The 23,379-nt window shown below is 40.1% G+C and overlaps 1 protein-coding gene across 2 annotated transcripts in view; it reads left to right on the forward strand.

The window, feature by feature from the left end:
• The window catches only part of Clint1 (clathrin interactor 1), a 62,171-nt gene extending 59,616 nt beyond the window's left edge, over nt 1-2,555 (forward strand). Inside the window, exons 11-12 of one of the 2 annotated variants that reach the window (XM_076856390.2) lie at nt 482-686; nt 828-2,555. In XM_076856390.2, coding sequence (XP_076712505.1) covers nt 482-686; nt 828-1,174 — 552 coding nt within the window. In that variant the 3' untranslated portion in view covers nt 1,175-2,555. The remainder of the gene's footprint in view (nt 1-481; nt 687-827) is intronic. The other variant, XM_076856391.2, reaches the window with a different exon arrangement.
• Nucleotides 2,556-23,379: the final 20,824 nt, after the last annotated feature.

The following is a 23,379-nucleotide window of genomic DNA, read 5'->3' on the forward strand; positions in this document are numbered from 1 at the left end:
AGGGAAATGGCAGCCAGGATATGTGAAATATAATTTGCTGTTAAAATGGCTTTACCTTTTATAACTTGAGAAATCATAACCTGAATTATGTTTTCTAAGAATAAATTTCCACTTGTGTATTTCCTCAAAGCTAACCTGGAGTTGGTAGTTGCTCTGAGGATTTGCCAGGGATGTGGTTTCTAGACTTTGGGTTATGGGAGAATAATTGTTAGTGTAGATATATTGTTGATGGCTTCTAGACTTTGGGTTATGGGAGAATAATTGTTAGTGTAGATATATTGTTGGGTTTTTTGAACCCAGAGCTAATTGAGACATTAGAAGGACCTGTTTAGAAAGCTAATGATTCAGAGTACTGAAGACAATAACATAAAACATTTGTGGTTCTTTTGGTTTTAGAAATTCATTATTGTGATTAAATTGCCATCTGATAATCTTTATAGAACAGATGCTTAATTTTTAGAGCATCTTTTTTATTTTTCAGCCTTTGCAAAATGTTAGCACAGTGCTGCAGAAGCCTAATCCTCTCTATAATCAGAATACAGATATGGTCCAGAAGTCAGTCAGCAAAACCCTGCCTTCTACTTGGTCTGACCCCAGTGTAAACATCAGCCTGGACAACTTACTACCTGGTATGCAGCCTTCCAAACCCCAGCAGCCATCGCTCAATACAATGATTCAGCAGCAGAGTAAGTTAAGTCCCATCAACACATTCTACTTCTCTGTGTACTGGTAATCTTTTTCCCTGCTGCCAGGACTGCCTCAAGCATTGTATTTTTCTGTGAATCTAAGAATTCGTTTGGTAAAGTTCTTCTTTTTTCTTCTGGTAGATATGCAGCAGCCTCTTAATGTGATGACTCAAAGTTTTGGAGCTGTGAATCTCAGTTCTCCATCAAACATGCTTCCTGTCCGGCCACAAACTAACCCTTTAATGGGGGGACCCATGCCTATGAGTATGCCCAACGTGATGACTGGCACCATGGGAATGGCCCCTCTTGGAAATACTCCAATTATGAACCAGAGCATGATGGGCATGAACATGAACATAGGGATGTCAACTGCTGGGATGGGCTTAACAGGCACTATGGGAATGGGCATGCCCAACATAGCCATGACTTCTGGAACTGTGCAACCTAAGCAAGATGCCTTTGCAAACTTCGCCAACTTTAGCAAATAAGAAATTGTAAAGAAGCAGATTGAATGAAGAATTTTTAGCTGTGCAGATAGGTGATGTTGGGATGGAAAATGCTAACAAATTCCCCTTTCTTTTATGAATTAATTGAAGTAAACCTACATAAAGAACCAAAAAGGCTATTTTATAAAAGTGAAATATCTAGTGTTTCAAAGGCCAAGCAGAAGCACTTCAGTTGAGGCAGTCATTTTTCCCAGTGAGGATAGACCACAAATCGGGTGATGAGACCATTGAAAGCCTTTATAAATTGAAAAGCCCAGTAACATAATTTGTGGAGAGACTGCAGTAGGGCTGAATCTCTAATTTTATACTTTTCTTTTCCTGAGGAACTTGATTTTTCTGTCCCTGAATCGCCTTGTCATAATTGGGTCTGTTCCTTTTACTACCACTCTTGAGTCCATATATGAAATCATTAAAGTTGGATGATCAGTTTTTTATAAAAATATATATTTTTGTCCAAAAAAAGGCATACATATGTGATTATGGCTAAATCAAAGGTAACTGGAATGTATATACTTTTGCTAATGTTCCAGCAACACTGCTATTATACTATCCAAATTTTTATTGTAACAAAATCTCTTTAAGCAATTGGTGATAGCTATGGAACTTTTCTCATGTCTTCTGCTATAATTATCCTGCGCAGAACTAGGAAAAATATTTTTTTCAGGACTGCTCTATGGTTTCCTTTAAGAGAAGAAATAAAAAACCTTCAGTATTTTTTGTTTGTTTTCAGCAGTCATCATTTACAATTTGCAGTGATTAACTTGGCAAGGCTTTCTTCCGTGTTTATCCCTGTAGCCATCATTTAAGTCAGAAACAGTCAAAGAGAAAAATATTTATTTTTTATCTTTTTTGTGTCTTTTCAAAAGATTGAAAAGGTAAAAATCCATTAAAACCTTAAGTTAAATATAAATGTTAGAACTCAACAATGTTTGCTTTTAGATTTTATACAGTATTTGTTTTGTTTTGGTTTTGAGTGTATATAATATGCCATTAGCAATACGGTTCCAATAGAGAGGAGTTGAAATATATATTATTAAAGGAGACCTGTAGCAGTCAAAGATTTTATTGATTTAATGACAAATAAAGGAAATTAATTAAAATGTTTTTGTTTTCCTGCTGTAATTCTGCATTAAGCTCACATGAAAATCATGATTCTAGAGTTTGGAATGCAAAATTAAATGTTTCAACCTCAAGCTGGGAATATTTTTTAAAATAAATACTATAATATAGGCATCAGATTATTACCTCCCCACTTTATGTTGAAAATTTTTTTATTAAATTGATAAAACTTTGTTTCCATTGTATTCATAATGTTCTGTTATACATAACATTAAAATGTTCATTAAAATCAATGTTGAACTGCTGCTTCTTTTATTCTGTTAGACATTTGAGACCATTTGAGGAAAAAATAATTATAATTTGGGCAAAGTAATTTTTATAAATAATTTAGAATTATTTAATGACTTCTCTATTCTTTCCTATCAGACTCTACTGTTAGGAATTAAAAATGAAGCGCAAAGATATCCTGACCTGCTCCATTCTTGCTAATGTTCCATCTACAACATTTCTAATTAGGCAGAAATTCATGTACTTCAGCTAAGTGGTAATGAAAAGTGATTCATTTGCTGAATAAGAGATGAGAGAGAGTGTAATTAGCTGACTGCGGTTTTTAATCTTTCAACAATTCAATGTGTTTAAATTAGTTTCAAAGAATAGGAGCTTTCAAGTGTTGTTACTTCAGAGCAATCAAGCCAACCTCTGGTGGCAGCATGTAGAATATCTTCACTTACGTTTAAAGCTGGTAATCTTAAATAATTTTTTTTCTTTAAACTGCAATAAGTCTTCACCTTCTCTAATATATATATGGTTCTTAGGGGAAGTAAATATTTTTTTATCTGATTATTTGTGTTTCTAATGTTTTTTCTTAATGAATTTATCTCTGAAGCATTTTCCATATCCTGCCTTCCTGTGTTGTATTTCTGAGGACACAAGGGGAGTATGCCTCTCCATTTTTATTGAGCCTCAACTTAAAAGGCTTGCTGTTTTACCAGTATTTATTTCAGAGCTCACTCAAAAAGAAAAATGCATAAAAGTTGCCCCATTGAGAGTCTGTCCAATTTGATAGTCTGTCTCTGAAGGGGAGTTACTAAGTGATGCTTCATAACACATGAAGACTCAGCAGTCAATTGGAGTTGGGAGGAAAATACTCTGCCCTTAATTCCTTTCTTTAATTACCTGTTGGTCTCCCTTCTGCCCACCTTACATCCCTTTCTTTTTCAGCCGGACCTTTTCTGTTCCTGTCGACTTTCTACTCTGCTGAATTGTGTGAGGGTACAGTTATGTTTTTGCAGTGTACATATGGTGAGTCCACACAGCCACTCCAGATTAATTTTTATTCCCCTCGAGATTTGTTTTTCTCTGACAACTTCCAAGAACCAGAAAATATGCATAGAGTCCTTACATGGTACTTTGACTTAATGCTTCCTTTTTTGTTTAAAATAAATTGCCTAAATTATTCATAGCGCTGTTGATTTGGAGGTAGTCACTAAGAAGCTGAGGCTCATAGTTACTTGAATTTGGAGAGAAGAGTTAATACTTGTTCAAATGTTCATAACAGTTTTATTAGCAGGAAAGTAACCTTCTTTCAGAACTTTAAGTTGTCTTGTTAATATCAGTCATCATGGGATAGTTTTCTAGCTAAGATATTAGGAAATAAAGTAAAATCTACTGTGCGCAGAGCATACCCTATGTCAAATTATTTTCTGAAATTGACTTTGTGGTCACTCCTGGGTGATTGGGTATATTGTGGAAAGAACATGTACTTGGAAGCAAACAAGTTTCAACCACTTTCTTTCTATGTGAGCTTTATAATTTACCTGATCTCTCTGGACCCTGATAGTTTTTTGTTTGTTTGTTTGTTTGTTTGTTTTTCCCTAGAATGGACTGTAAAACTTGAAGTGTTGAGTAATTCAATAAAATAATGAGGGAGAACCACCAGCACTTGATCCGTAAATGTTTCTCTGCCACTTATGTTTTTAAATTCATGTCAACAACTTTATTTGTGCCAGTCACTGTGCATAACACTTCCCAAGAATGTCACACAGCAATGCCCAGCAAATGCAGCTCATATTCCTTTTTTGTTCCTAAAAGTATAGTTAAGAAAGCCTGGGAGGCTGTTCTAGTCAGTTGATTTCTAATCCAGAATTTTGCTGTCTGCAGGAATTTAACTCCACATTTTTTAACTGTCAAGGAAATTGTTAATGAATTGTTTTTGACTCCTTTTTACTTATTAGTGCAGATGTGAGGGAGAGAACTATTAAAATGAGCTCTTTGTCTAAGATTGGCCACACAATTCTATAGTTAGAATGTTCTCAGCTTTTACAAGCTGTAGAAATCTATTGATTGAACTCTCAGTTTTGTGGAGTGTTTTTAATATACAAACAGTCACATATAAAGACAAAAATTATGAAAGATGAGTTTGTGTTTACTTTTAATTCATTAGGACCTTAATTCTTTAATAATGGCAGGCTTGCTGGCCCACTGTTCCTTGATGATAGCTCCTATTCTCACTGGTTGCTCCAACAGGTAAGGAGGCAGCCTATGGTCAGTTTCCGGGCCTAGCTTCCCAGGGATATGGGAAGGATTTGAAGTCCTGGGCAAAAGTGGGTTTCATTTATTTTAAATAACTTCTAAAACCCTACTTCTATGTTTGATTTTTCTTAACTGTACATCTTGGGTTTGTGTTCATTAAATGCTCCCAAGCACACTTTTTTTCAGTTTTATAATGAGACAGGAATTCCTAGGGTTGTTACTTGGAGTCATTTGGTCTCATGACCCCCCTTTACACCCCTTTAAAACTAAGTTCCTCAAAGAAATTTTGTTTATATGGGTTATATTTATCATTGTTTACTGTATATGAGACACTTTAAAAATATCAATTGTTTTATTACAAACTCATTACATGTTAACATAAGCTGCAATTTTATAAACTATATTTTCCAAAATAAAAATTTGTGAGAAGAGAGCTGTGGATGTAGCTCAGTGGGGGAGCACTTGCATAGCATGCATGAGGTACCACTGGGTTCCATCGTCAGCATCACATAAAAATAAACAAGGGCATTCTGTCCATCTACAACTACAATTTTTTTTTTTTTTTTTAATTTGTGAGAAGAGCATCACTGCCTGACATTTTTGCAAATCTCTTCAGTACCTGGCTTAATGGAATATAGCTGGGCCCTCATCTTTTTCTGCAGCCTACTGTGATAGGTTGGTTTGGTGAAAGTATCATGTATGAAAAGTGTCCAATCTTAGGGATCGATGGTTGGGAAGTGCGGGGAACCTTGTAGCTCCTTAGATGTCTTGGCACTTCAGTGGTCCTCCAACTGTATTCCTCTGCAAAGTCCTACTAGAGAATTACAAGATTATTTCTTAATATACAATTACCCGTTTGCTTGATTTATAATAAATGTGTTTGCTAAGGGCAAAGAATTTAAGTTTTGCTTTTCACTGACCATCAATAAAATATCTGTTACATGAAATTGCTCACTGGATACTGAATACTAAATAGTTGTGACACCATAGTATTTGCTCAGTTTTGAGATTATTTATTCTGATGCACAGTGCATATCTACTCATCTTTATAATTATTTTTTTAGAGAAGCAATAGACTGAAAGGCTAGATGTTGAATTTTTGATTAGTTGTACACTTTTTGAATCTCTTCTTATATTCTTGAGGAGAGTAACAGGGGTCAGCCTGAAGACCTCTGACTTGTTCACAGGGGGGCCTGGCAACCTTTTATACTTGGTGTTCTCAGACAATACCTCACAGCAAAATGCCCCTAGAGAAATCCATGTTCACAAGTTTCCTTATTATTTTGTAGGTAAATTTAATCCCCTCATCATGACAGGAATATTCTGGCAAAGCTTCCATCCAGTTCACAAAGTGATTTCTGGGCGCTTTGAGTATATCACACCCCGTTCTGACATTTGTGATAGAGAACTAGAGAGTCAGAAGCCAAAAGAATCTGAAAAGGTGACCATGTAGGGTCCTCAAAATGGAGGCTATTGATTTTCAGTGACTGAATCAGGGTACAGGGTCAATCAGCACATTTGGCAGGGTTTTACCATGGAAAGAAGAGAATTTCAGGCAGAAATCCTCATCTCAGAACTTTGATTGGAAACTGATATGTGGCTGCAGAAATAAGTATTGTGAATGAATGAAGTGATCTTCTGTGTCTTGATAATTTGACTTTTTCAGGGGCTGGTGGGGGGTACCGGGGATTGAACTCGAGGCACTTAACCACTGAGCCACATCTCCAGCCCTGTTTCATATTTTATTTAGAGACAGGGTGTCACTGAATTGCTTAGCAACTCACTGTTGATGAGGCTGGCTTTGAACTCACAATCCACCTTCCTCAGCCTCCCCAGCCACTGGGATTTACAGGTGTGTGCCACTCCTCCCCCTCTTGACTATTTTTTAAGTGCAACTAAAATATACATAGTGGACTAGGTTCTGGTGTTCACAAATTAAAACGATACCAAAAGAATCGTCATAATTTCATGATGTAGAAAGCCCAGATCTTCCCAAACAGGAAATGAGATTGCACTATTGTAATAGCCATCAAATTACTACCCACGTTTTCTTTCCTTGTTTGTGGTGATGTGTCCACTGCCTGCACTCTCTCTCTCTCCAGTCATGTGCTGACTGGGAAGGAGACCCATAGAGGAGCACGGGGAAGTGTGAGCTGGTGATTGATGTTAATAAAGCCCAGATTCAAGGTTCTGTTAGAACAGGAGGTGGGGGGTTAGGGTGACTGGGAAGGTGTTTTTGAGAAGGGATCCAAAAAAGGAAGAGAAGGCATCTGTGCTAAACCAGAGGAAGACTTGTCCTGCCGTGAGAACTACGCCCGGAAAGATGCCAAGTGGAGAGTGGACTGCCAGTTAGTAGGTGTGTGTGGAGCTCCACGTGCAGGGGTGAATAGAGGGGGAGCCACAGACAGGAGCCTCTGACCACAGGTGTGTAAGGTGCTAAGTCATCACTTCACCTCAAATTCCTCAGGATGGGTGCCACCCAAAACAATTTTCCGAAGGCCACATGCCATACGGGCCTTTCTTGCCGTGGTTGTCATGGGACTCAGCTTACTTTAAGAAACGCAGTGGCTACTTGGCTGTTTGCTGTCAAACCCAAATGCATTCATAGCTTACATGTGGAAAGTGTGGATAATTTGTGTCCAAGGGGCCATTTATATAAGTGGGTTGAGTATTTTCAGTAATGACAGTTTGCACTGTCTATATTACAGTTTACAGAGTGAATTCATGCTCCTTTCTTTCCTGATTTGCATGATAGTGCTAAATTTAAAAAGTAAGGGCTGGGGTTATGGCTCAGCGGCAGAACATGTGTGAGGCACTGGGTTTGATTCTTAGCACTGCATATAAGTAAATAAAATAAAGGTCCGTGACAACTAAAAAAGAAGAAAAAAGTAAGACACTTATTATCTCCTTGTTACAGGTGAAGAAACTGAGGTTGAAAGAGATCAAGGTAGTTTGGGAAGTCACCTCCTAGGACAGGTCCTTGGAACTCAAATTCAATTTCATTCCACAATCCCTCACTACCCGCTATTAATATCAGACCTTTGAATTTAGAGACTGTAAACAGCATACAGATTCAATTTTTTCTTGCATATCCTTGAAATCAATGATTCTGTCCCCAAACTCCATGTAATGCTCCATACCCAGCAGATAACTAATGAAGGGTTGTGAACTAACATGTTTTTTAAGAGCTGAAATGTTTATGTAATCTATTTGCATTTTCTAAAGGTCAACAGCAGGAGATCAGCCACAGCAAATAAAAACTGATCTCTTCTGAAGCGTAGACCTTTTGGTTGTTTTGTAGAAGTGGTGATATAACTTAGCATGAGACATTAGCCAAATCTCAGAGCAGAAGAATCCAGCAGATTCAGATTAGTGTAACACAAAGGCACTCCAAGGACCTAAAGATGTGTCTAGAGAAAGCAAGCTGGAGCCGATTGCTGGATTAGGGAACCCATTTCAAAAAGTGCACACAATGTTTTCTAAAGATTGGGTGCTCTTGGCAATTTTTCATTTGCTCCTATGATTCTTGCACTTGAGAAAAAGAATTGAGATGCCCAGCTTCCAAATAAAACTAGAAACAGAATTTCTAGAGTTCAGGAGTTCTTAAGGAAGTATTCAAATTGACATTTATAGGGCTTTAAAGGGCATTTAGAAATACACAGCAATTTGCACTGGGCACGGGGTTACACATCTGTAATCCCAGTAACTGGGGAGGCTGAGGCAGGAGGATCTCAAATTCAAAGCCAGCCTCAATAAAAGCAAGGTGCTAAACAACTCAGTGAGACCCTGTCTCTAAATAAAATACAAAATAGGGCTGGAAATGTGTCTCAGTGATTGAGTGCCCCTGAGTTCAATTTCTGGTATCCCCCCCCCTGTAAAAAAGAAACACATAGCAATTTGAAAATACTACTTTTATTGCCAGTAGTTGTTTTAATTTGGGGGTGGGTGGGTGCAGAGGATACTTTAACCTTGTTTGTTTGTTGACGCTGAGGGTCAAACCCAGGACATTAGCACATGCTAGTAAGCAGGTGAGAACTACATTCTCAGCCTAGAAATGCTATCCTGAATGAAAGATTAATACAAGTTTAGAGGCGTAAGTTACACAAAGAACCATTTTTCATCCCCTCTTTTATAGGAAAGTAATAAAACTAGATAAAAGAAATACTAAGGTATTTTAATTTGAATTGACTATCATTGTTGTCCTTTCAACCTAATTCCTATGATAAACCATGAAAGGACATTGTAGCTGAAAAACTTGTCAGTTAAGAACTTTTCATATACCTTTAATTCCTCCCGTGTGGAAGTGTGACTCTGTGTGTCTCCACATATACAGTATATCTCTTTCTCTCTATTATCAAGGTTGGCTCTTGAATACTGTCTCTTCACCAAATTTTTTAGATGTCTCAAGAGTTCTCAGATTTGAATGATAAAAAGGGTGCCATAAGGTACCGCTTTAGTAATTAACTGGTTCTTTAATAAGGCCTCAATTACTTTGTTTCATGAAAAGGAAAAAAAAAAAAATATGTTCCAAGACAGAGTTACATTCGACATCTGGGAACCTCCTAACAGCTGGCTACCTAATGAATATGCATCTGCTTAAGAGGCTGTAGACCATTAATAAACCAATAGATGTAAAGCAGAAGCAATCTTTGTCAGCCTCAAATGAGATTGGATGCAATGTGCTGTGAAGTGTCACTGTCACATTGAATTGAGTCTGAGAGGTTAACAGTCAACCGTTAGCTACTCACATCTTTGTAGCTCCACGGCTTGCACTGACACTTCCCAAAATGGCGGCCTTGTTCCTATGCACCACCTTTTTTGTTTTTCTTGAGTGCCTGATTCCAGGCTTACAAAGTGGTTGTTTCAAAAATGTCTTCCACTCCCTTCCACAGGCCACGTGTTCTCTGAGTCTGTAACACAAAGGACCCATCTCCAAATGGGAAAGGAAATGTCAGGGTCAGATTAGAGAAATGTGGACTCCCAGTGAAATACCACATTTTTACAATGAAACTTCTGTGCTTTGCAGGTGAGAGTGAACTTTTTTTGGGGGGGCGGGGGGAGGTGGTGGTGCTGGGGATTGAACCCAGGGCCTTGTGCATGCTAGGAAAGCACTCTACCAACTGAGCTATATCCTCAGCCTTTGCAGGTAACTTGGCAATGTCACTTGCTGGGTCCTTCTAAGGGAACCCCTCCCTCCCCATGCAGGCGGCTACTCGGGGAATCTACAGTAAGTGGATTTCATCCAACAATAGTGTAATTATGGCCTGCTGCCCTGGTTCCTTGGGTAAGTTGTCTTGAGGGACCCACTCAGAAATGCCTTGTTTGTGCTTATATGAAGGGAGATGAGACTTAGAAGAGACTGCACTTTCAGAGTTGAAGGTTCCCCTGACTCTTCTCATCGAAATTCTCAGATATATTTTGGGAGAATATTCAGGCTAAGTAGGAAGACTATAAATTTAAGTCTTGGGGGTTCTTTCAACTACCTTCTATATTTCATTTGACTTATCTTTTTAAAATTATGATAAAATACACATGTTGTATTTTATGAATAGAATGTAAGGAATATGTATAAATATAATAAAAATAACATAAAACTCACCGTCTGGGCCATTTCTAAATGTGCAGTTGAGCAGCATTCCCACATTCACATGGTTGTGCGGCGTCTCTGCCGTCCATCTCCACAGCCTTTCATCTTCCCAAACTCTGAACCCATCAACCACTAACTCCCGATGTGCCCCTCTCCATTCCTCTCGGCGACTAGTGACCTCATTCAGCTTTCTGTCTCTGTAGAAGTGCTCTAAGAACCTAATATAAGTGGAATCATGAAGTATTTGACACATCCTCAAGTGTCATCCATGCTATCTCATATGTCAGGATGTCACTCTTTTTTTTAAAAAAATGTACTTTTTCTTTTCTTTCTTTTTTAAAAAGATTAGGACTTTCTTTTTTTTTTTTTTTTTTTTCTTTCCTTTTAGTACCAGGGATTGAACCCAGGGGCACTTAACCACAGAGCCCCATCTCCAGCTGTTTTTTTATTTTTTATTTTGAGATAGAGTCTCGCTAAGTTACTTATCATCTCACTAAGTTGCTGAGTCTGGTTTTGAACTTAAATCCTCCTGCCTCAGCCTCCCAAGCTGCTGGGATTACAGGCCTGTGCCAATTAACACTGCACTTTTCCATTGTATGTATATATCACATTTTATTCATCCACTCATTCATTGATGGACCCTTGAGCGGTTTTCAGCTTTTGGCTACCATGAACATGGGTTTAAAGATACTTGTTCAAGTCCCTGCTTTCAGTTCTTTTAAGTGTACACCCAGAAGTGGGATTTCTGGGACTGGTACAATGGTGCATAACTATGTACCTCCCAGTGACTTGGGAGACTGAGGCAGGAGGAACCCAAGTTCAAGGCCAACCTCAGCAACTTAGACTCTGAGCAATTTAGATAGATCCTGTCTCAAAAATAAAAAGGTCTGGTGATGTAGTTTTGTGGTAATCCAGTACCAGAAAAAGGAAAAAAAAAAAAGTGCAACTGTACTATATGATAATTCTGCATTTAAGTTTTGTTTTTTTACATAGGATCTCGAACTCTTGTGCTTAAGTGATCCTTCTGCCTCACCCTCCCAAGTAACTGATACGTTCATTCTTTGAAGAACTCTCATTCGGCTCATTTTGGGTTTCTGTTCTCCTTATTTTGACATAGAGCCCTTGATCAGATCCCATTTTCTCCTTAGCCTTTACCAGGGGGCAAGTCCAGTAAAACCTTACCTTTATTCTTTCTTTCTCATTTCATGGCTTGAAAATTCATACCAGGAGAATAAATAAAAATAATGGGGAGGGTAGGATGTGGCTCAGCAATAGAGCACTTTGCCTAGCATGGACAAGGCCCTGGGTTTGGACCCCAGCACGGCAAAGAAAAGCAGGAAGTGGAGGTTAAGCGCACTCATTCACCACAAAAGCCAGTATGGATTCTCTCACAACCTGAGAATCTGAGAATTATAGTGGCCATTGAAAGAAACCATGTTGTCAAATACAAATGTGAAAGCATTGAGCTCCCAGGTGTGTGGGTGACTCTTTTGTTAAACAAAATCACCTTGAACCTCTCCAGAATCATTACCTTCCCCATGCGGATGTAAGATTCGTTTCCCCACCATGATGACCACCTTATGTGTCATGTTACAGATGAAAGGCAAGCTCCAAAAGACCTAAAATGATGGCTTGGCTCAGTGACAACGGGAAGGGGTTTTGTAGAGAAGGACAGCTTGTATCATTCACATAAACATAACAATATTCTATACAACAATCTAACAGGAAATCCTGTATTTGGGTATGCGGTGATATTCTCTAGCCCTGAGCAGGTGGAAGGACATTTGTATGAAGGAATTCCAGTGCCATTCTCAAGCTCCTGTCATTTTCAATACAGTTGTGATTAAAAAAAAACACACGCTGGGTGCAGAAACACACACCTGTGATCCCTGACACTCAGGAAGCTGAGGCAGGAGGATCTTGAGTTCAAGGTCAGCCTCAGCAACTTGGAGAGACCTTGTCTCAAAGAAAGCTGGGGATGTAGTACAGTGGCAGAGCACCCTGGGGGTCAACCTGCTACCAAAAAGGAGGGAGGGAGGGAGGGAAGAAAGAAGGAAGGAATAAAGGTAAGTAGGTAGGTAGGTGGAGAAAGGAAGGAAGAACAAGTGAGCTAAATGTTCTTTTTTAAGACAAAAGACTGCCTACAAAATTTTGGTCACCTTGTCCACCCCTTGTAACGTATTCACAGACAACTCCCTTTTAGGGTTGAATTATTTTTTTTTCCCTTGTCCTCACCACGTCCCACAACTTTTTGAGGCAGATGATAGATTTAGTGGTTTCAGTTGGGAGAACAATCTGAGACCTTGGTGTTTCTCTCTGTCAAAGTTTATGTTATATTGTTAAATAGCCAAAGTCCCGGCCTGCCTTTTGCCACCCCGGTCCTTTGAGCTCTCAGTGACTTCTTGCAGACACCGTACACGGGCCCCCTTGCTGGTTTCCATGTTTCTAGCCTCTCCTTCACTCCCAGGTCTTGTTCACCTTCTCAGCTCAAAAACTATCTGTGATCCCTTTCCCCCCTGGGATCAAGGCTATCTCACCATAGGTTGCCTTTCCAGACTTATTCTCTGCTCCTCTCACATTTACCAACCAAGGAAACCATTTCTCCTCTTGGTGCCTGGATTCACCCCCACCCCCACACTGTTCCATGCTAATCCTGGCACCAGCTTCCAAGAAGTCTTCACCTGGACTCAGGTCCTGGCACTCAATGACCCATTCTTCTCTGTTAAAACTGAGTAATTGTCCTCTCTCTCTCCCCCTTGAACAATTAGGTTAATAATAACCATACAGCAGGCACTGTCTCGGATAGCTCCTGTTCTGGATAGGAAACAATTAGAGCAACATCACAACTGTGGTTACATAAACCTCTGTTGTCAACTGTGTGCCAGGCCCATGCCAAGAGGTTTACATGTATTATCCTATTGACCTGTCACAATAACCTGTGGGCTAGTATTTCAGACAAATTACGACTTCTGTGAGGGTTTGATTGTGGAAGCAAGAATATGACAGATGAAATTGCCCTTGAAAAATCCCTGTGGTTTTGTGTCCCTAGCCCTATGCAGCCATATACGCATGCAAACATGCATAATTATGTACAATATATAAAGAAGTGAGACTAAATGGAGTGTCATTTTATGGCACTGAGTCTTTAAACATGGAGGCACACTCAAAGGTGCCATTATGAGAAGCAAAGGAAACCATCCAGATAGGAAATAGCAGATTTGGGTCTTCCATTATCTCCCCTAGGACAATTGTGCACAGCAAAAGGGTTTGCAGAAGACCCTTGACTAATTCAACTGCTACTGAAGTAATACATGAACCCACCACATAGGTCTCATTGACAGATCTGGAACAAATTGGGGCTCAGTGGTACTAAAGAAAATGGCAGCCCAAGGCCTTGGCAACCTCAATAGTCATACCAGATCTGACCAACTCCAAAGCTCATGCTATTGACACACTACCTGAAGGTGCGATCTTTCTAGGTGTGGTGAAATGACCATGTGTTGCTTCACAATGTGGTTAGTGTATTCTATCATGGAGTGCTCAGGCCCTGTGGACTCTGTGTCTGTACTTGACCGCCGCAGTACTCAGTACATATCTGCTATATGAAGGGTACTTCACACCTTTCTGGGATTACACACATTGCTCTTCTGCCATACAGCATGTGCTTATCCTTTAAAAATAAACACGCACACAAAATACCTCTCTTCTGTCCATCACGTTTCAGCTACACTAGACTAAATAATAAACATCTTAGCCCATGTCCAGGAAGAGAAACTGAAGCCCTATAACGTGGTCAACAGACCTAGGAAAACAAATTAGACTAAATATTTCCTGAGATATAAAATTAAATTCTTGAATATTTAGTGCCACTAACACCCAATGAGATAATTTTTCTGAAAACAAAATAAATCTATGGTGTTGAAAATGAGACCTGTAGGTGTTTGAAGAGCTGAGAATAACATGGATTTTGAATTGACCAGATCAGTGCATGGGTGGGGGAACTGAGGTCCCCCATCACACAGAATGTCAACCAGTGGCAGAGTGAGGCTGGAGCTAGAAACCCTGGCAGAGTGCTGAGCTATTGATTTCATAGCCTCCAAATGGAAAAGGAAAACATGTGATGGAGCTAAGGATGTAACCTGTTGTTTGATTACAGGTGGCGACAGCCAGTAAAACCCATCCAAGAAAGATCTGGCAAATACAGGGTTTGGCTTTTCAATAGCTGAAGGCAATATTTCACAACAGTGTTTTGGTTTTGCTGTTGCTGGTTTTGGTATTGTCACATGAGCTTTGATAATACATAAATAAATATTTTTAAATGTATAATCATGCCCTTAACTATTTGATTGCTTTCTATTTATGGCAAATGAGCTGGCATTTCATTTACCGCAGTGATAGAAAAGACTCTTTTAAAATGTATTCATTTGCATAACTATGAGAACATTTAGAGAAAATTATTTCTAAACTAACAATTGCATGATACTCTGACATGGCAAAATTGTGATGGTCACAAAGAAAAGGACAGATCTTTGGGAAACCCTGGAGTATGAAGGGACTGCATGTCCCTTGGTAATCTCGGATCAGTGTTCCACTCAGAAGTTCTGGTGCAGGTCAAAGGCCAGACTTTTTGTTTATTGCATTTTCCATCCAGATTCTTAGGAAAGAAATGTCCCCAGTGCTCTCAAATTGCTCCCAGCAGCACACCGACTGCCTCCACAGGGACGCATGTCTGTAGGAGTCCATGTTTCTTCACCTAACTCCATGATTCGGGGCAGTGACCTTCCAGAGAGGTTCATGCATGCCCTGGGGAGTATGCCAGATAACCCACAAGGCCACACCGAGCATGAAATATTCATTTGTATTTATTTTATCCAAAACATAGGAAAATGTATGACTCATGATTAATATATAGCCTGACAATAATATAAGAATCTGTTTTCACATTTGGTGGTGATACACTAAAAACTTGTTTATAGATAATCCTACCAAAGAGACGAGTTTACTACTGGACGTGAGGAAGGAGTTGCTAGACTCAGGACAGACACCATTGGAGTGTGGGGTGGGGGCTGTTTGCTCTGGCACACTTGCCCTCTCTTACCTCTGTGCCTGAGGAAGGACAAAGGACCCCAAAGAATTGGTATACAATGTGTGTCCAGGGGGTCATCTGCTTTGTTAGTCAGCTTTTCAGGTGTGACTAAAATACCTGACAGAACAACTTAGAGGAGGAAAAGTTTATTTTGGTTCATGGTTTCAAAGTTCTCAGTCCCTGAATTGCTGACTCCATTGCTCTAGGCCTGAGGTGAGGCAGAACATCATGGCGGAAGGGCTTGGTGGAGGGAAGCTTGTAGGGAAACAGACAAAGAAAGACTGGAAGGGGTCAGGGACACATATAGTCCTCAAGGTCACACACACAGTGACCTACTTCCTCCAGTAGGCTCTACTTTCCTACAGTTGCCATTTCCCAGTAGTCCATTCAAATTATTAATCCAGCAAATGGATTAATCCACTGATGAGGTCAGAGCCCTCATGAGCCAATCATTTCACTCATGAATATTGTTGTATTTCCCATCACATGAGTTTTTGGGGAACATTGCAGAACCATAATACCCCCTTCTCTGAAGGCTCACAGACTTTTTTAACAAACAAACAACAAAAAACATATCCTTTGAAGATCTCAAAACTCAACCGTCTTGATTCAGTTCCAAATTTAAAGAGAAAAGAAGATCCCAACCATAAAAGAAGTATCCCCAGATTGTCTCAGTCATCATTTATAACTTAGAATGATTTTTTTCTATAAAAGTGGTTTACAGTACTTTGTTCTCTTAGACGGGACCCATTTAATACTCAGTGTGACAGACATCAATGTCCATGATGACACTTTACAGATTTTAAAGCTATTCCAATGCCAGTGATCAAATAAAACAAAAACTGGATAAGAATAGGCTATTTTGAACAGTGGTACTTAGAGTTAGCCATGATAACGAGAATGGAGATGTTTGTGATGACTTTGAAGGGCCTTCTTATCTCCTTTGAGGACATGAAAAATATATAGAACTTTTGCTTGTTCAATGTCACTGCCAAGCTCACTGCTCTTCTCAGACTTAATACTGGAGCATGGCTAGTACATACTTTTTACTTAGATTCATAACTAGGACCCATTTGGGATTGGTGGAGAGGGAAACAACAGCTACTCATTTGAATCTGGTGGAATTTCCTTCACCAATGTAGTTATTCATGAGCATCAAGTCCGCAAATATCTTGTCTCATTTGAAAGGAATTTTCTTACATCTCTGAGAAATAATTCAGCTAGTGCTGGAAATTGTCTGCTGGTTCCAGGGCGTATTAAAAAGTCCCAGGCTGGTGCTGTAGCTCAGCGGCGGAGAACTTGCCCAGCATGTGTGAGGCACTGGGTTCAAACCTCAGCATCACATTAAAAATAAACAAATAAAATAAAGGCATTGTGTCCATATACAACTACCAAAAAAAAAAAAAAAAAAAAAAGTCCCAAAAGTCCAGAAAAAGGGCCCAGGGAGGGAGTGTTCTAGAAGGTTATTCCATCACAGTTAGGAGATTATGGGGTTCCTTTCTGGTATTTCCCTTGGGGACTCAGGCAGCATGACATTTCCCCCTATGTTTTAAAGCAGCACCCACATCAGGCTGTGCTTTCCAAAGAACTTAGCATCCATGGGACAGTGTGGAAATTCATGAATATTTTAAAGTTCCATCAACACATCATGAAGGTGCTAAAACAGATTGGAAATACATAAAACATAGCTGTAACCATTTCCAGAGCATGACAGCGGCAGGAAAGAAGAAAGGGATAGAAAAAGCTTCATCTGCAAGTTTTTTACCTCCCAGGACGTAGCGTAACAACAAAATTCAGAGAAGTTTGTAGAGTCTGATTGCAAACAAGTGCTCACACTGGCAAAACGACAGCAGAGGCAACATAACAATGCCACCTCCACTCGCAGCCCACCCAGCCTCCCAGTGTCTCTCTCAGCCGCCTTCCCCAGTCACCTCCACTCACTTCTTATTCTATTATTATTAGATTATAAAATTGCCATCCGGAGGATTGACCACGGGTGCTCTACCACGGAGCTACATCCCCAGCCCTTTTTATATTTTATTTTGAGAAAGATTCTCCCTAAAAGGCCCCGGCTGGCCTTGAACTTGTGACCCTCCTACCTCAGCCTGTCGAGTTGCTGGGTTTACAGGTGTGCACCACCCTACCTGGCTGCTGCATTTTTAAAATGGCATTTGCATTGTCTGAACTTCTCATTTATATTTTTCAGCCTGGTGGATTGTCTGTCTCCCCATGAGAGCAAGGAACTTGGAGGTCCTTTTTACCCCAGTATCTCCAATGTCTAGAACAGGGCCTGGTCCTAGCGCTTGGTAAATCAGCATTGACAGTATAAATGTCCTCAAATATATAATACAAAGGGCGGAGGGGAATGAGAGGAGATAGAACCACAGAATTTAGATGGGAAGGAACTCTAGAGAGAATTATTCAGTGGATTCTGAGACTGGTGAGGATATTCGAAGAGGTAGTACAGGCCATGGACAGTGTCTACTAAAAAGATAGTAAACAGTCTATAGAAGTGGCCATTAGGGTTTTAATTTTATATTTCTGTTAGCCACAAAAATGACCTGGCCACTAGAAGTTGATAGTGCTCTTTCCCAGACCAGCAAAAGGATTTGGTTGCTCTTACCTCACCCTGATCCTAGAAATAAAAATCTACTCCAAGCCTGAAAGCTGCCCTGCCCAACCCAGAGCCACACTTGAACATCTGCGTGCGTTAGCGCTGTGGGTTAGCGCTGCCATGCATGAGCTCCTTTGAGAATACTGGGTGAAAAATCCCTGCAGGACGGGGCTCAGCTTTCTTTGTTCACATTGTTTGCTTTGAAGACCTTCACACAGTGCTGAGAAATCAATAAGCAGTGCTGCGGCTGACCCCACACGCGCCTCTTTCTGATTCTCCTCAGGGATGCCTGGCCCACTCCAACGCACTGATAAGTACCGAAGTGCCCGGCTCTGTCTGCAAATTAAAGCCCTTGTAAGTAATCAAGGAACACCAAGTCTGGCTTGCCGTGGGTTTTCCATCCAGTCTGTCATTAGATGAAACGAAAGTACACATTCCAGGTCTGCGTAATGAATAGGCCTCAAGTTAGGTTTGCCATGATAGGGTTATCAGTCATTGCACAAATTAATTATTTAGGAAAGCCCTTTTTACAGTGGGGTTTCATTTAAGTTTTGCCCCTTGATGTACGTATATAAAAATGACTAATCCATTGGACACTGCTATTGTACTTGTGCATCTATCACTAACGGGCTTTTTTTCATAATTGGTTTATTAATTATAGCATCTTAATGATCTGTTTAAAATAAATAAACCATTTGCACCATTTCAAAGGTATTTTGTGAGGCTCAGCTGATATTAAAATAGCACCAGCCTTATGTGCTTTTTCAGCAAGTGACCTAATTAGTTAATAAGGTAATTGAATATTAAAAAGGATGTTGCAAGTGATTAAAATTTAAGAGCCTTCAGAATGTTATTAAAGCTATAAATCATACATCACTGTTTTAATTTGCATAGCTACAGAATTACTAATGGTCCCACATGCACACGGGGCTTGGCAATTAGTCCTTTAACAAAATGTGGGTGATGTTGAGGTTCCAAATTCTTTCAACCCCTTTTGATAGCTACATAAAAACTTGCTTTTGCCAAATTAAATATCTAACTGTGGAAATCTCTGCTTACTGCCTTTGACAGGTATATATATATATATATATATATATATATATATATATATATATATATATGTTTTTTTTTTCCATCCAACAAATATTTATGAAAACTACTGGTCCAAGTACTGGGCTAGGTGTTGGGTACAATGGTGAGAAAAACAGATGCAGTATGAATGGAAGTTACACTCTGGAGCTGGACTCCAGTTACACAGAAACCAGATTCATGTATAATTACAAAAAAGTGACAAGGGTGTGATGAAGGAAAAGTATAAGATGCTCTAAGAGAATTTTGCTGGCAAATGTGATCTTGTCCCCCTGAATAGGGACTGAGTACCCTCTGGGTGAAGGGGCTGGGACTTCAGCTGCTGGGCTGTGAACTCCTGTTTAAGCAGGAAACATGGTGAATGTGCTGAAAGTGCTGGTTGCTTACTCAGACAAGACATCATGCCTTCCTGGCTGTGAGAATCCAAGTTCTGTTGGGGTTCAGGGCTGGTACTAAGCTCAGGGCATGTAGGATAAATGATGAAGCCTGTAAATCAACTATTGCAATCCCATTCCCCTTTGCCTGTGATTGGTGTAAGAGAGATGTGTTCTGAGGAAGTCTAGGAGGCTTTCTGGAAGAATTATCCTCACTGATAAAAAGAGATAGACAAGGATAATACTCCTCTCTTCTCCATGCCTTTGAATGTCATTGTGATTAGAGAGGATAACTAGAGCTACAGCAACCATATTGAGACCATGAGGGGAAGGCAAAATAATCAAACAAATCACACACACACACACACACACACACACACACACACACACCCTAAACTTAAGCACTGATATAGGTTTCTGAGCCAAGCATGAAAACTTTGGATGACTGAATGTATGAAATCAGTTTCATATAGTGCTTGAAACTCAGTTACCTGAAGCCTAAAGCATCTTAATTGAACCAGATAGGTAAAAAAATAAAGACCCCAGAGGCTGAGAGACAAATTAAAAGGCTAATATAATTGTCTAGGGAGCAGTGATAAAATGCTAGATTATGGTGGCAAGGAACAGGAGGAATAACAAGTAAGGACAAGAGCAGAGCTGAGGCACTGTGTGACATAAAATCAACAGATTTTGTCAACTTTCTAGTTATCCAAGGTGCTGGGGAATAGCAACTACTATGCCCTGAGTTATTTCTTCTGTGCCAGGCATTGTTCTGAATGCTTTTCATGCAGTGTGTCATAGAATCACCTCAGTGGCTCCATGAGGTACTATTCTTTGTCACTGTGATTGAATTTTGCTTTAGTCATGGCGTGATTTCCCAGGTCAACCCCTGAGAGCCTCCCCAATGCCCGGTGGGCAGAAATAAGTGAGAATCTTCATAGCCCTGACTCTTGGGCACAGCTGCTGGCTAGAGTATTGCCCCCAACATTTTTTGTTTGTTTGTTTCATAGCACACATAGAAAATGATACTATTTACATTACACACAGGGATAAATTGGAGGGAATTTGAAGTATCTATGGGACTTGGCAAAATCTTTCATTACTCTTATTATATAAGAAAATAAAGTTTAAAATGTAGAAAAGACATTAAGTACTGAATTTATGCTGAATTTGTATAGAATTCCTCCAAAATTATCTCTTTAATTTTTAATGAGAAATTTGCATTTGCTTTTATGGACACAACTTTTTAATATCACTTTATGCTTGAAGTAGCAATTCCTGATCAGACTTTGTAGTTCCATAAAGTCTTTTTTTTTTCCAATACAGGAGACTGACACCCCAGATATTTTTATTTTTTATTTTAAGACAGGATTTTATGATGCTGAGGCTGGCCTCACACTTGCTGTCTTCCTGCCTCAGCCTCCGGTGTCCCTGAGATTACGGGTGTGTGCCATCATACTCAGCTCCATCAAGCCTCTTGAATAATTGTCTCTTCAAGTTCTTGAGAGCCATCACTAACAAGATACTTTATTCCCACAAGTAAATGATTTTGAAAAGTAAAATATTTTTGAAGCCATTAGAAATTTTACGACATTTGAATCCTATTGAAAGAGACCAATAGTTTTTTTCTTTTCTTGCCCTGGCAATTGCAATGTTGAAATTGCTTGCAACTGTGTCATTTTCAAAGTGGAACTTTCTCAAAGTATTTCAAAGTGATGACAGTGCTGTAATGTGCAGACCACTCATGCATAGTTAGTTACTAAGCACAGCTGGTTTGAACACCATGGAAAGGGCACAACAGTCACAAACAGCAGAGAACCCAATATACAGTGAGGACAGATCAACACTGTGCGTGCCATGAACAACCCTCCCCTGCCACACACAAACACCCAGTACTGTCTAACCTCCACCTGGCTCGACCTTCACCTGTGCTGTGCTTTCTGCAGAGTCGGCTCCGTGAATATGCAACTGCACGTTTGCACAGGACCCCACACAGTGCAGTGCTCTGTTGCTGCCATCTTGAAAGTATCGATAATTTTTGCTGGGCATGGTGGTACACACCTGTACTATAAGCTACACGGGAGGCTGAGGCAGGATGTTTTAGGCCAGTCTCAGTGAGTTAGCAAAACCCTGTCTCAAAAAGAAAAAAAAAAAAAAGACTGGGGGTGTTGTTCAGTGAGAGGGTGCTCCTGGGTTCCATCCTCAGTACTACAAAAAAGAAAAAAGAATTGTTAGCAATTATTGAATGTTTTCATTTTTCACTGGCCCCAGCTTCTTGGGGACCTGGAACATGAACTCCTTCAGGAGTGACCCTCTGCCCTTGTTTATGATGGCTGGTGGCTTAGCTACCGCCAGCTTCTGAGATGTGAAGCAACTTCTTGGCAGCTGCAGTCAGCGCACTGAGGTGGAGCATAACAGCATGGATGTCATCGGGCGCTGTGGGTTCTGTTCACAGGTCCCTAGGCCACGCTTTTGTATCTTTCTCCCTTCACCCACCCTCAAGGAGGCTCAAACCTCAGCCAATGAGGCTGTGATGCTTGTGGCTAGAAGTGTCTGACCCAGAAGTTCCCACTTGTTTAAGAGCTGAGGCCTCATCTCTATATGTCAGGCTGCCATGGCTCACCGTGGCAAGCCTGTGGCAGGAGCATTCCCTAATGATGTGACTTACTGGTAAATCTCTCTGACTGGGTGTGATGGTACACACCTGTGGTCCCAGCTCCTGGGAAGGCTGAAGCAGGAAGATCACTTGACCCCATGAGTTTGAGACCAGGTTGAGCAATACAGTGAGACTGTATCTCAAAAGAAAAACCAAAACAGAGCTCTGTAACCTGAGATTCATCTTAGATCTACTAGGTTCCTGCTAGAGTAGGTTTTAAAATGAAGAGCAAATCTTGGATGTTGAATACACACTCTGTAAGAGGCTAGATATGAGGTCTGAGGGCCGAGGGCTGTATCTGAGAACTGAAGTGGAAGTTAGAGCTGAAAGGGAGCCTTCAGAATCCTTTAGGCTCTTCATCTGACATGTGAGGTTTGCACCAGTTTCTTCCAGTGATTTTTTTTTTTTTTTTTTTTAATCTGGAACCTCTGCTTTATTCTTGGTTTGGTTTCAGGAGTTCACCTTGGTCTCTGTTACAGCATGCAGATTTTTATGTGTGTGTCTCCACCTCATTCCCTACCTAAATAAAACTAAAAAATGGTTCTAACTAAAAACAGTACTAAGCCAGTAAGGACAGGCAACTCCCAGCACAGAGGAAGGCAGCTTTTCTGCCAAAATACTTTGCAAGGAGCAACAGATGTGCTTGGATTGGCCCTGGGGACAGTGGAGGAGTGAGTGAGAGAACTCAGCTGACACATAATTGGACCTGGCAACATAGAGAAAAGGTCACAGTACCAGACCCCAGATTCCTCACATGGAATATCAAACTCACTAATCACTTTCTGCCCTTAGAGATTAAGATCACAAGTACACATCAGTCTTAGAACAAAGCTACATGACATTCCCTAATTACAGTCTTCCTGCTCTAGCAAGTCTTGTACAATGAAAACTTTGTAGAAGTTAATGTTGTTGGAGTGGGTTGCCTGTTGTTTCCTTGTGTGTGTGTGTGTGTGTGTGTGTGTGTGTGTGTGTGTGTGTGTGCATGCTCACGCACACATATACAATCATTAGAAGAAAATCTTCTGGTTAAAGTAGTCATTTGGTTCACGCTGGAAGGAAGGCATTAACTATCCTACTGTTTAATATTTGGATTTCCTAGATGAGGTAAGTCTTCTGGCACTTATAAAATCACCCGGCTCTCCTGCTGCCAATGAGAGGTTTTCCAAAGACGATGAGAAGCCTATAACCAA

This window comes from Callospermophilus lateralis, chromosome 5, assembly GCF_048772815.1.
Source record: "Callospermophilus lateralis isolate mCalLat2 chromosome 5, mCalLat2.hap1, whole genome shotgun sequence".
NCBI lineage: Eukaryota > Metazoa > Chordata > Mammalia > Rodentia > Sciuridae > Callospermophilus > Callospermophilus lateralis.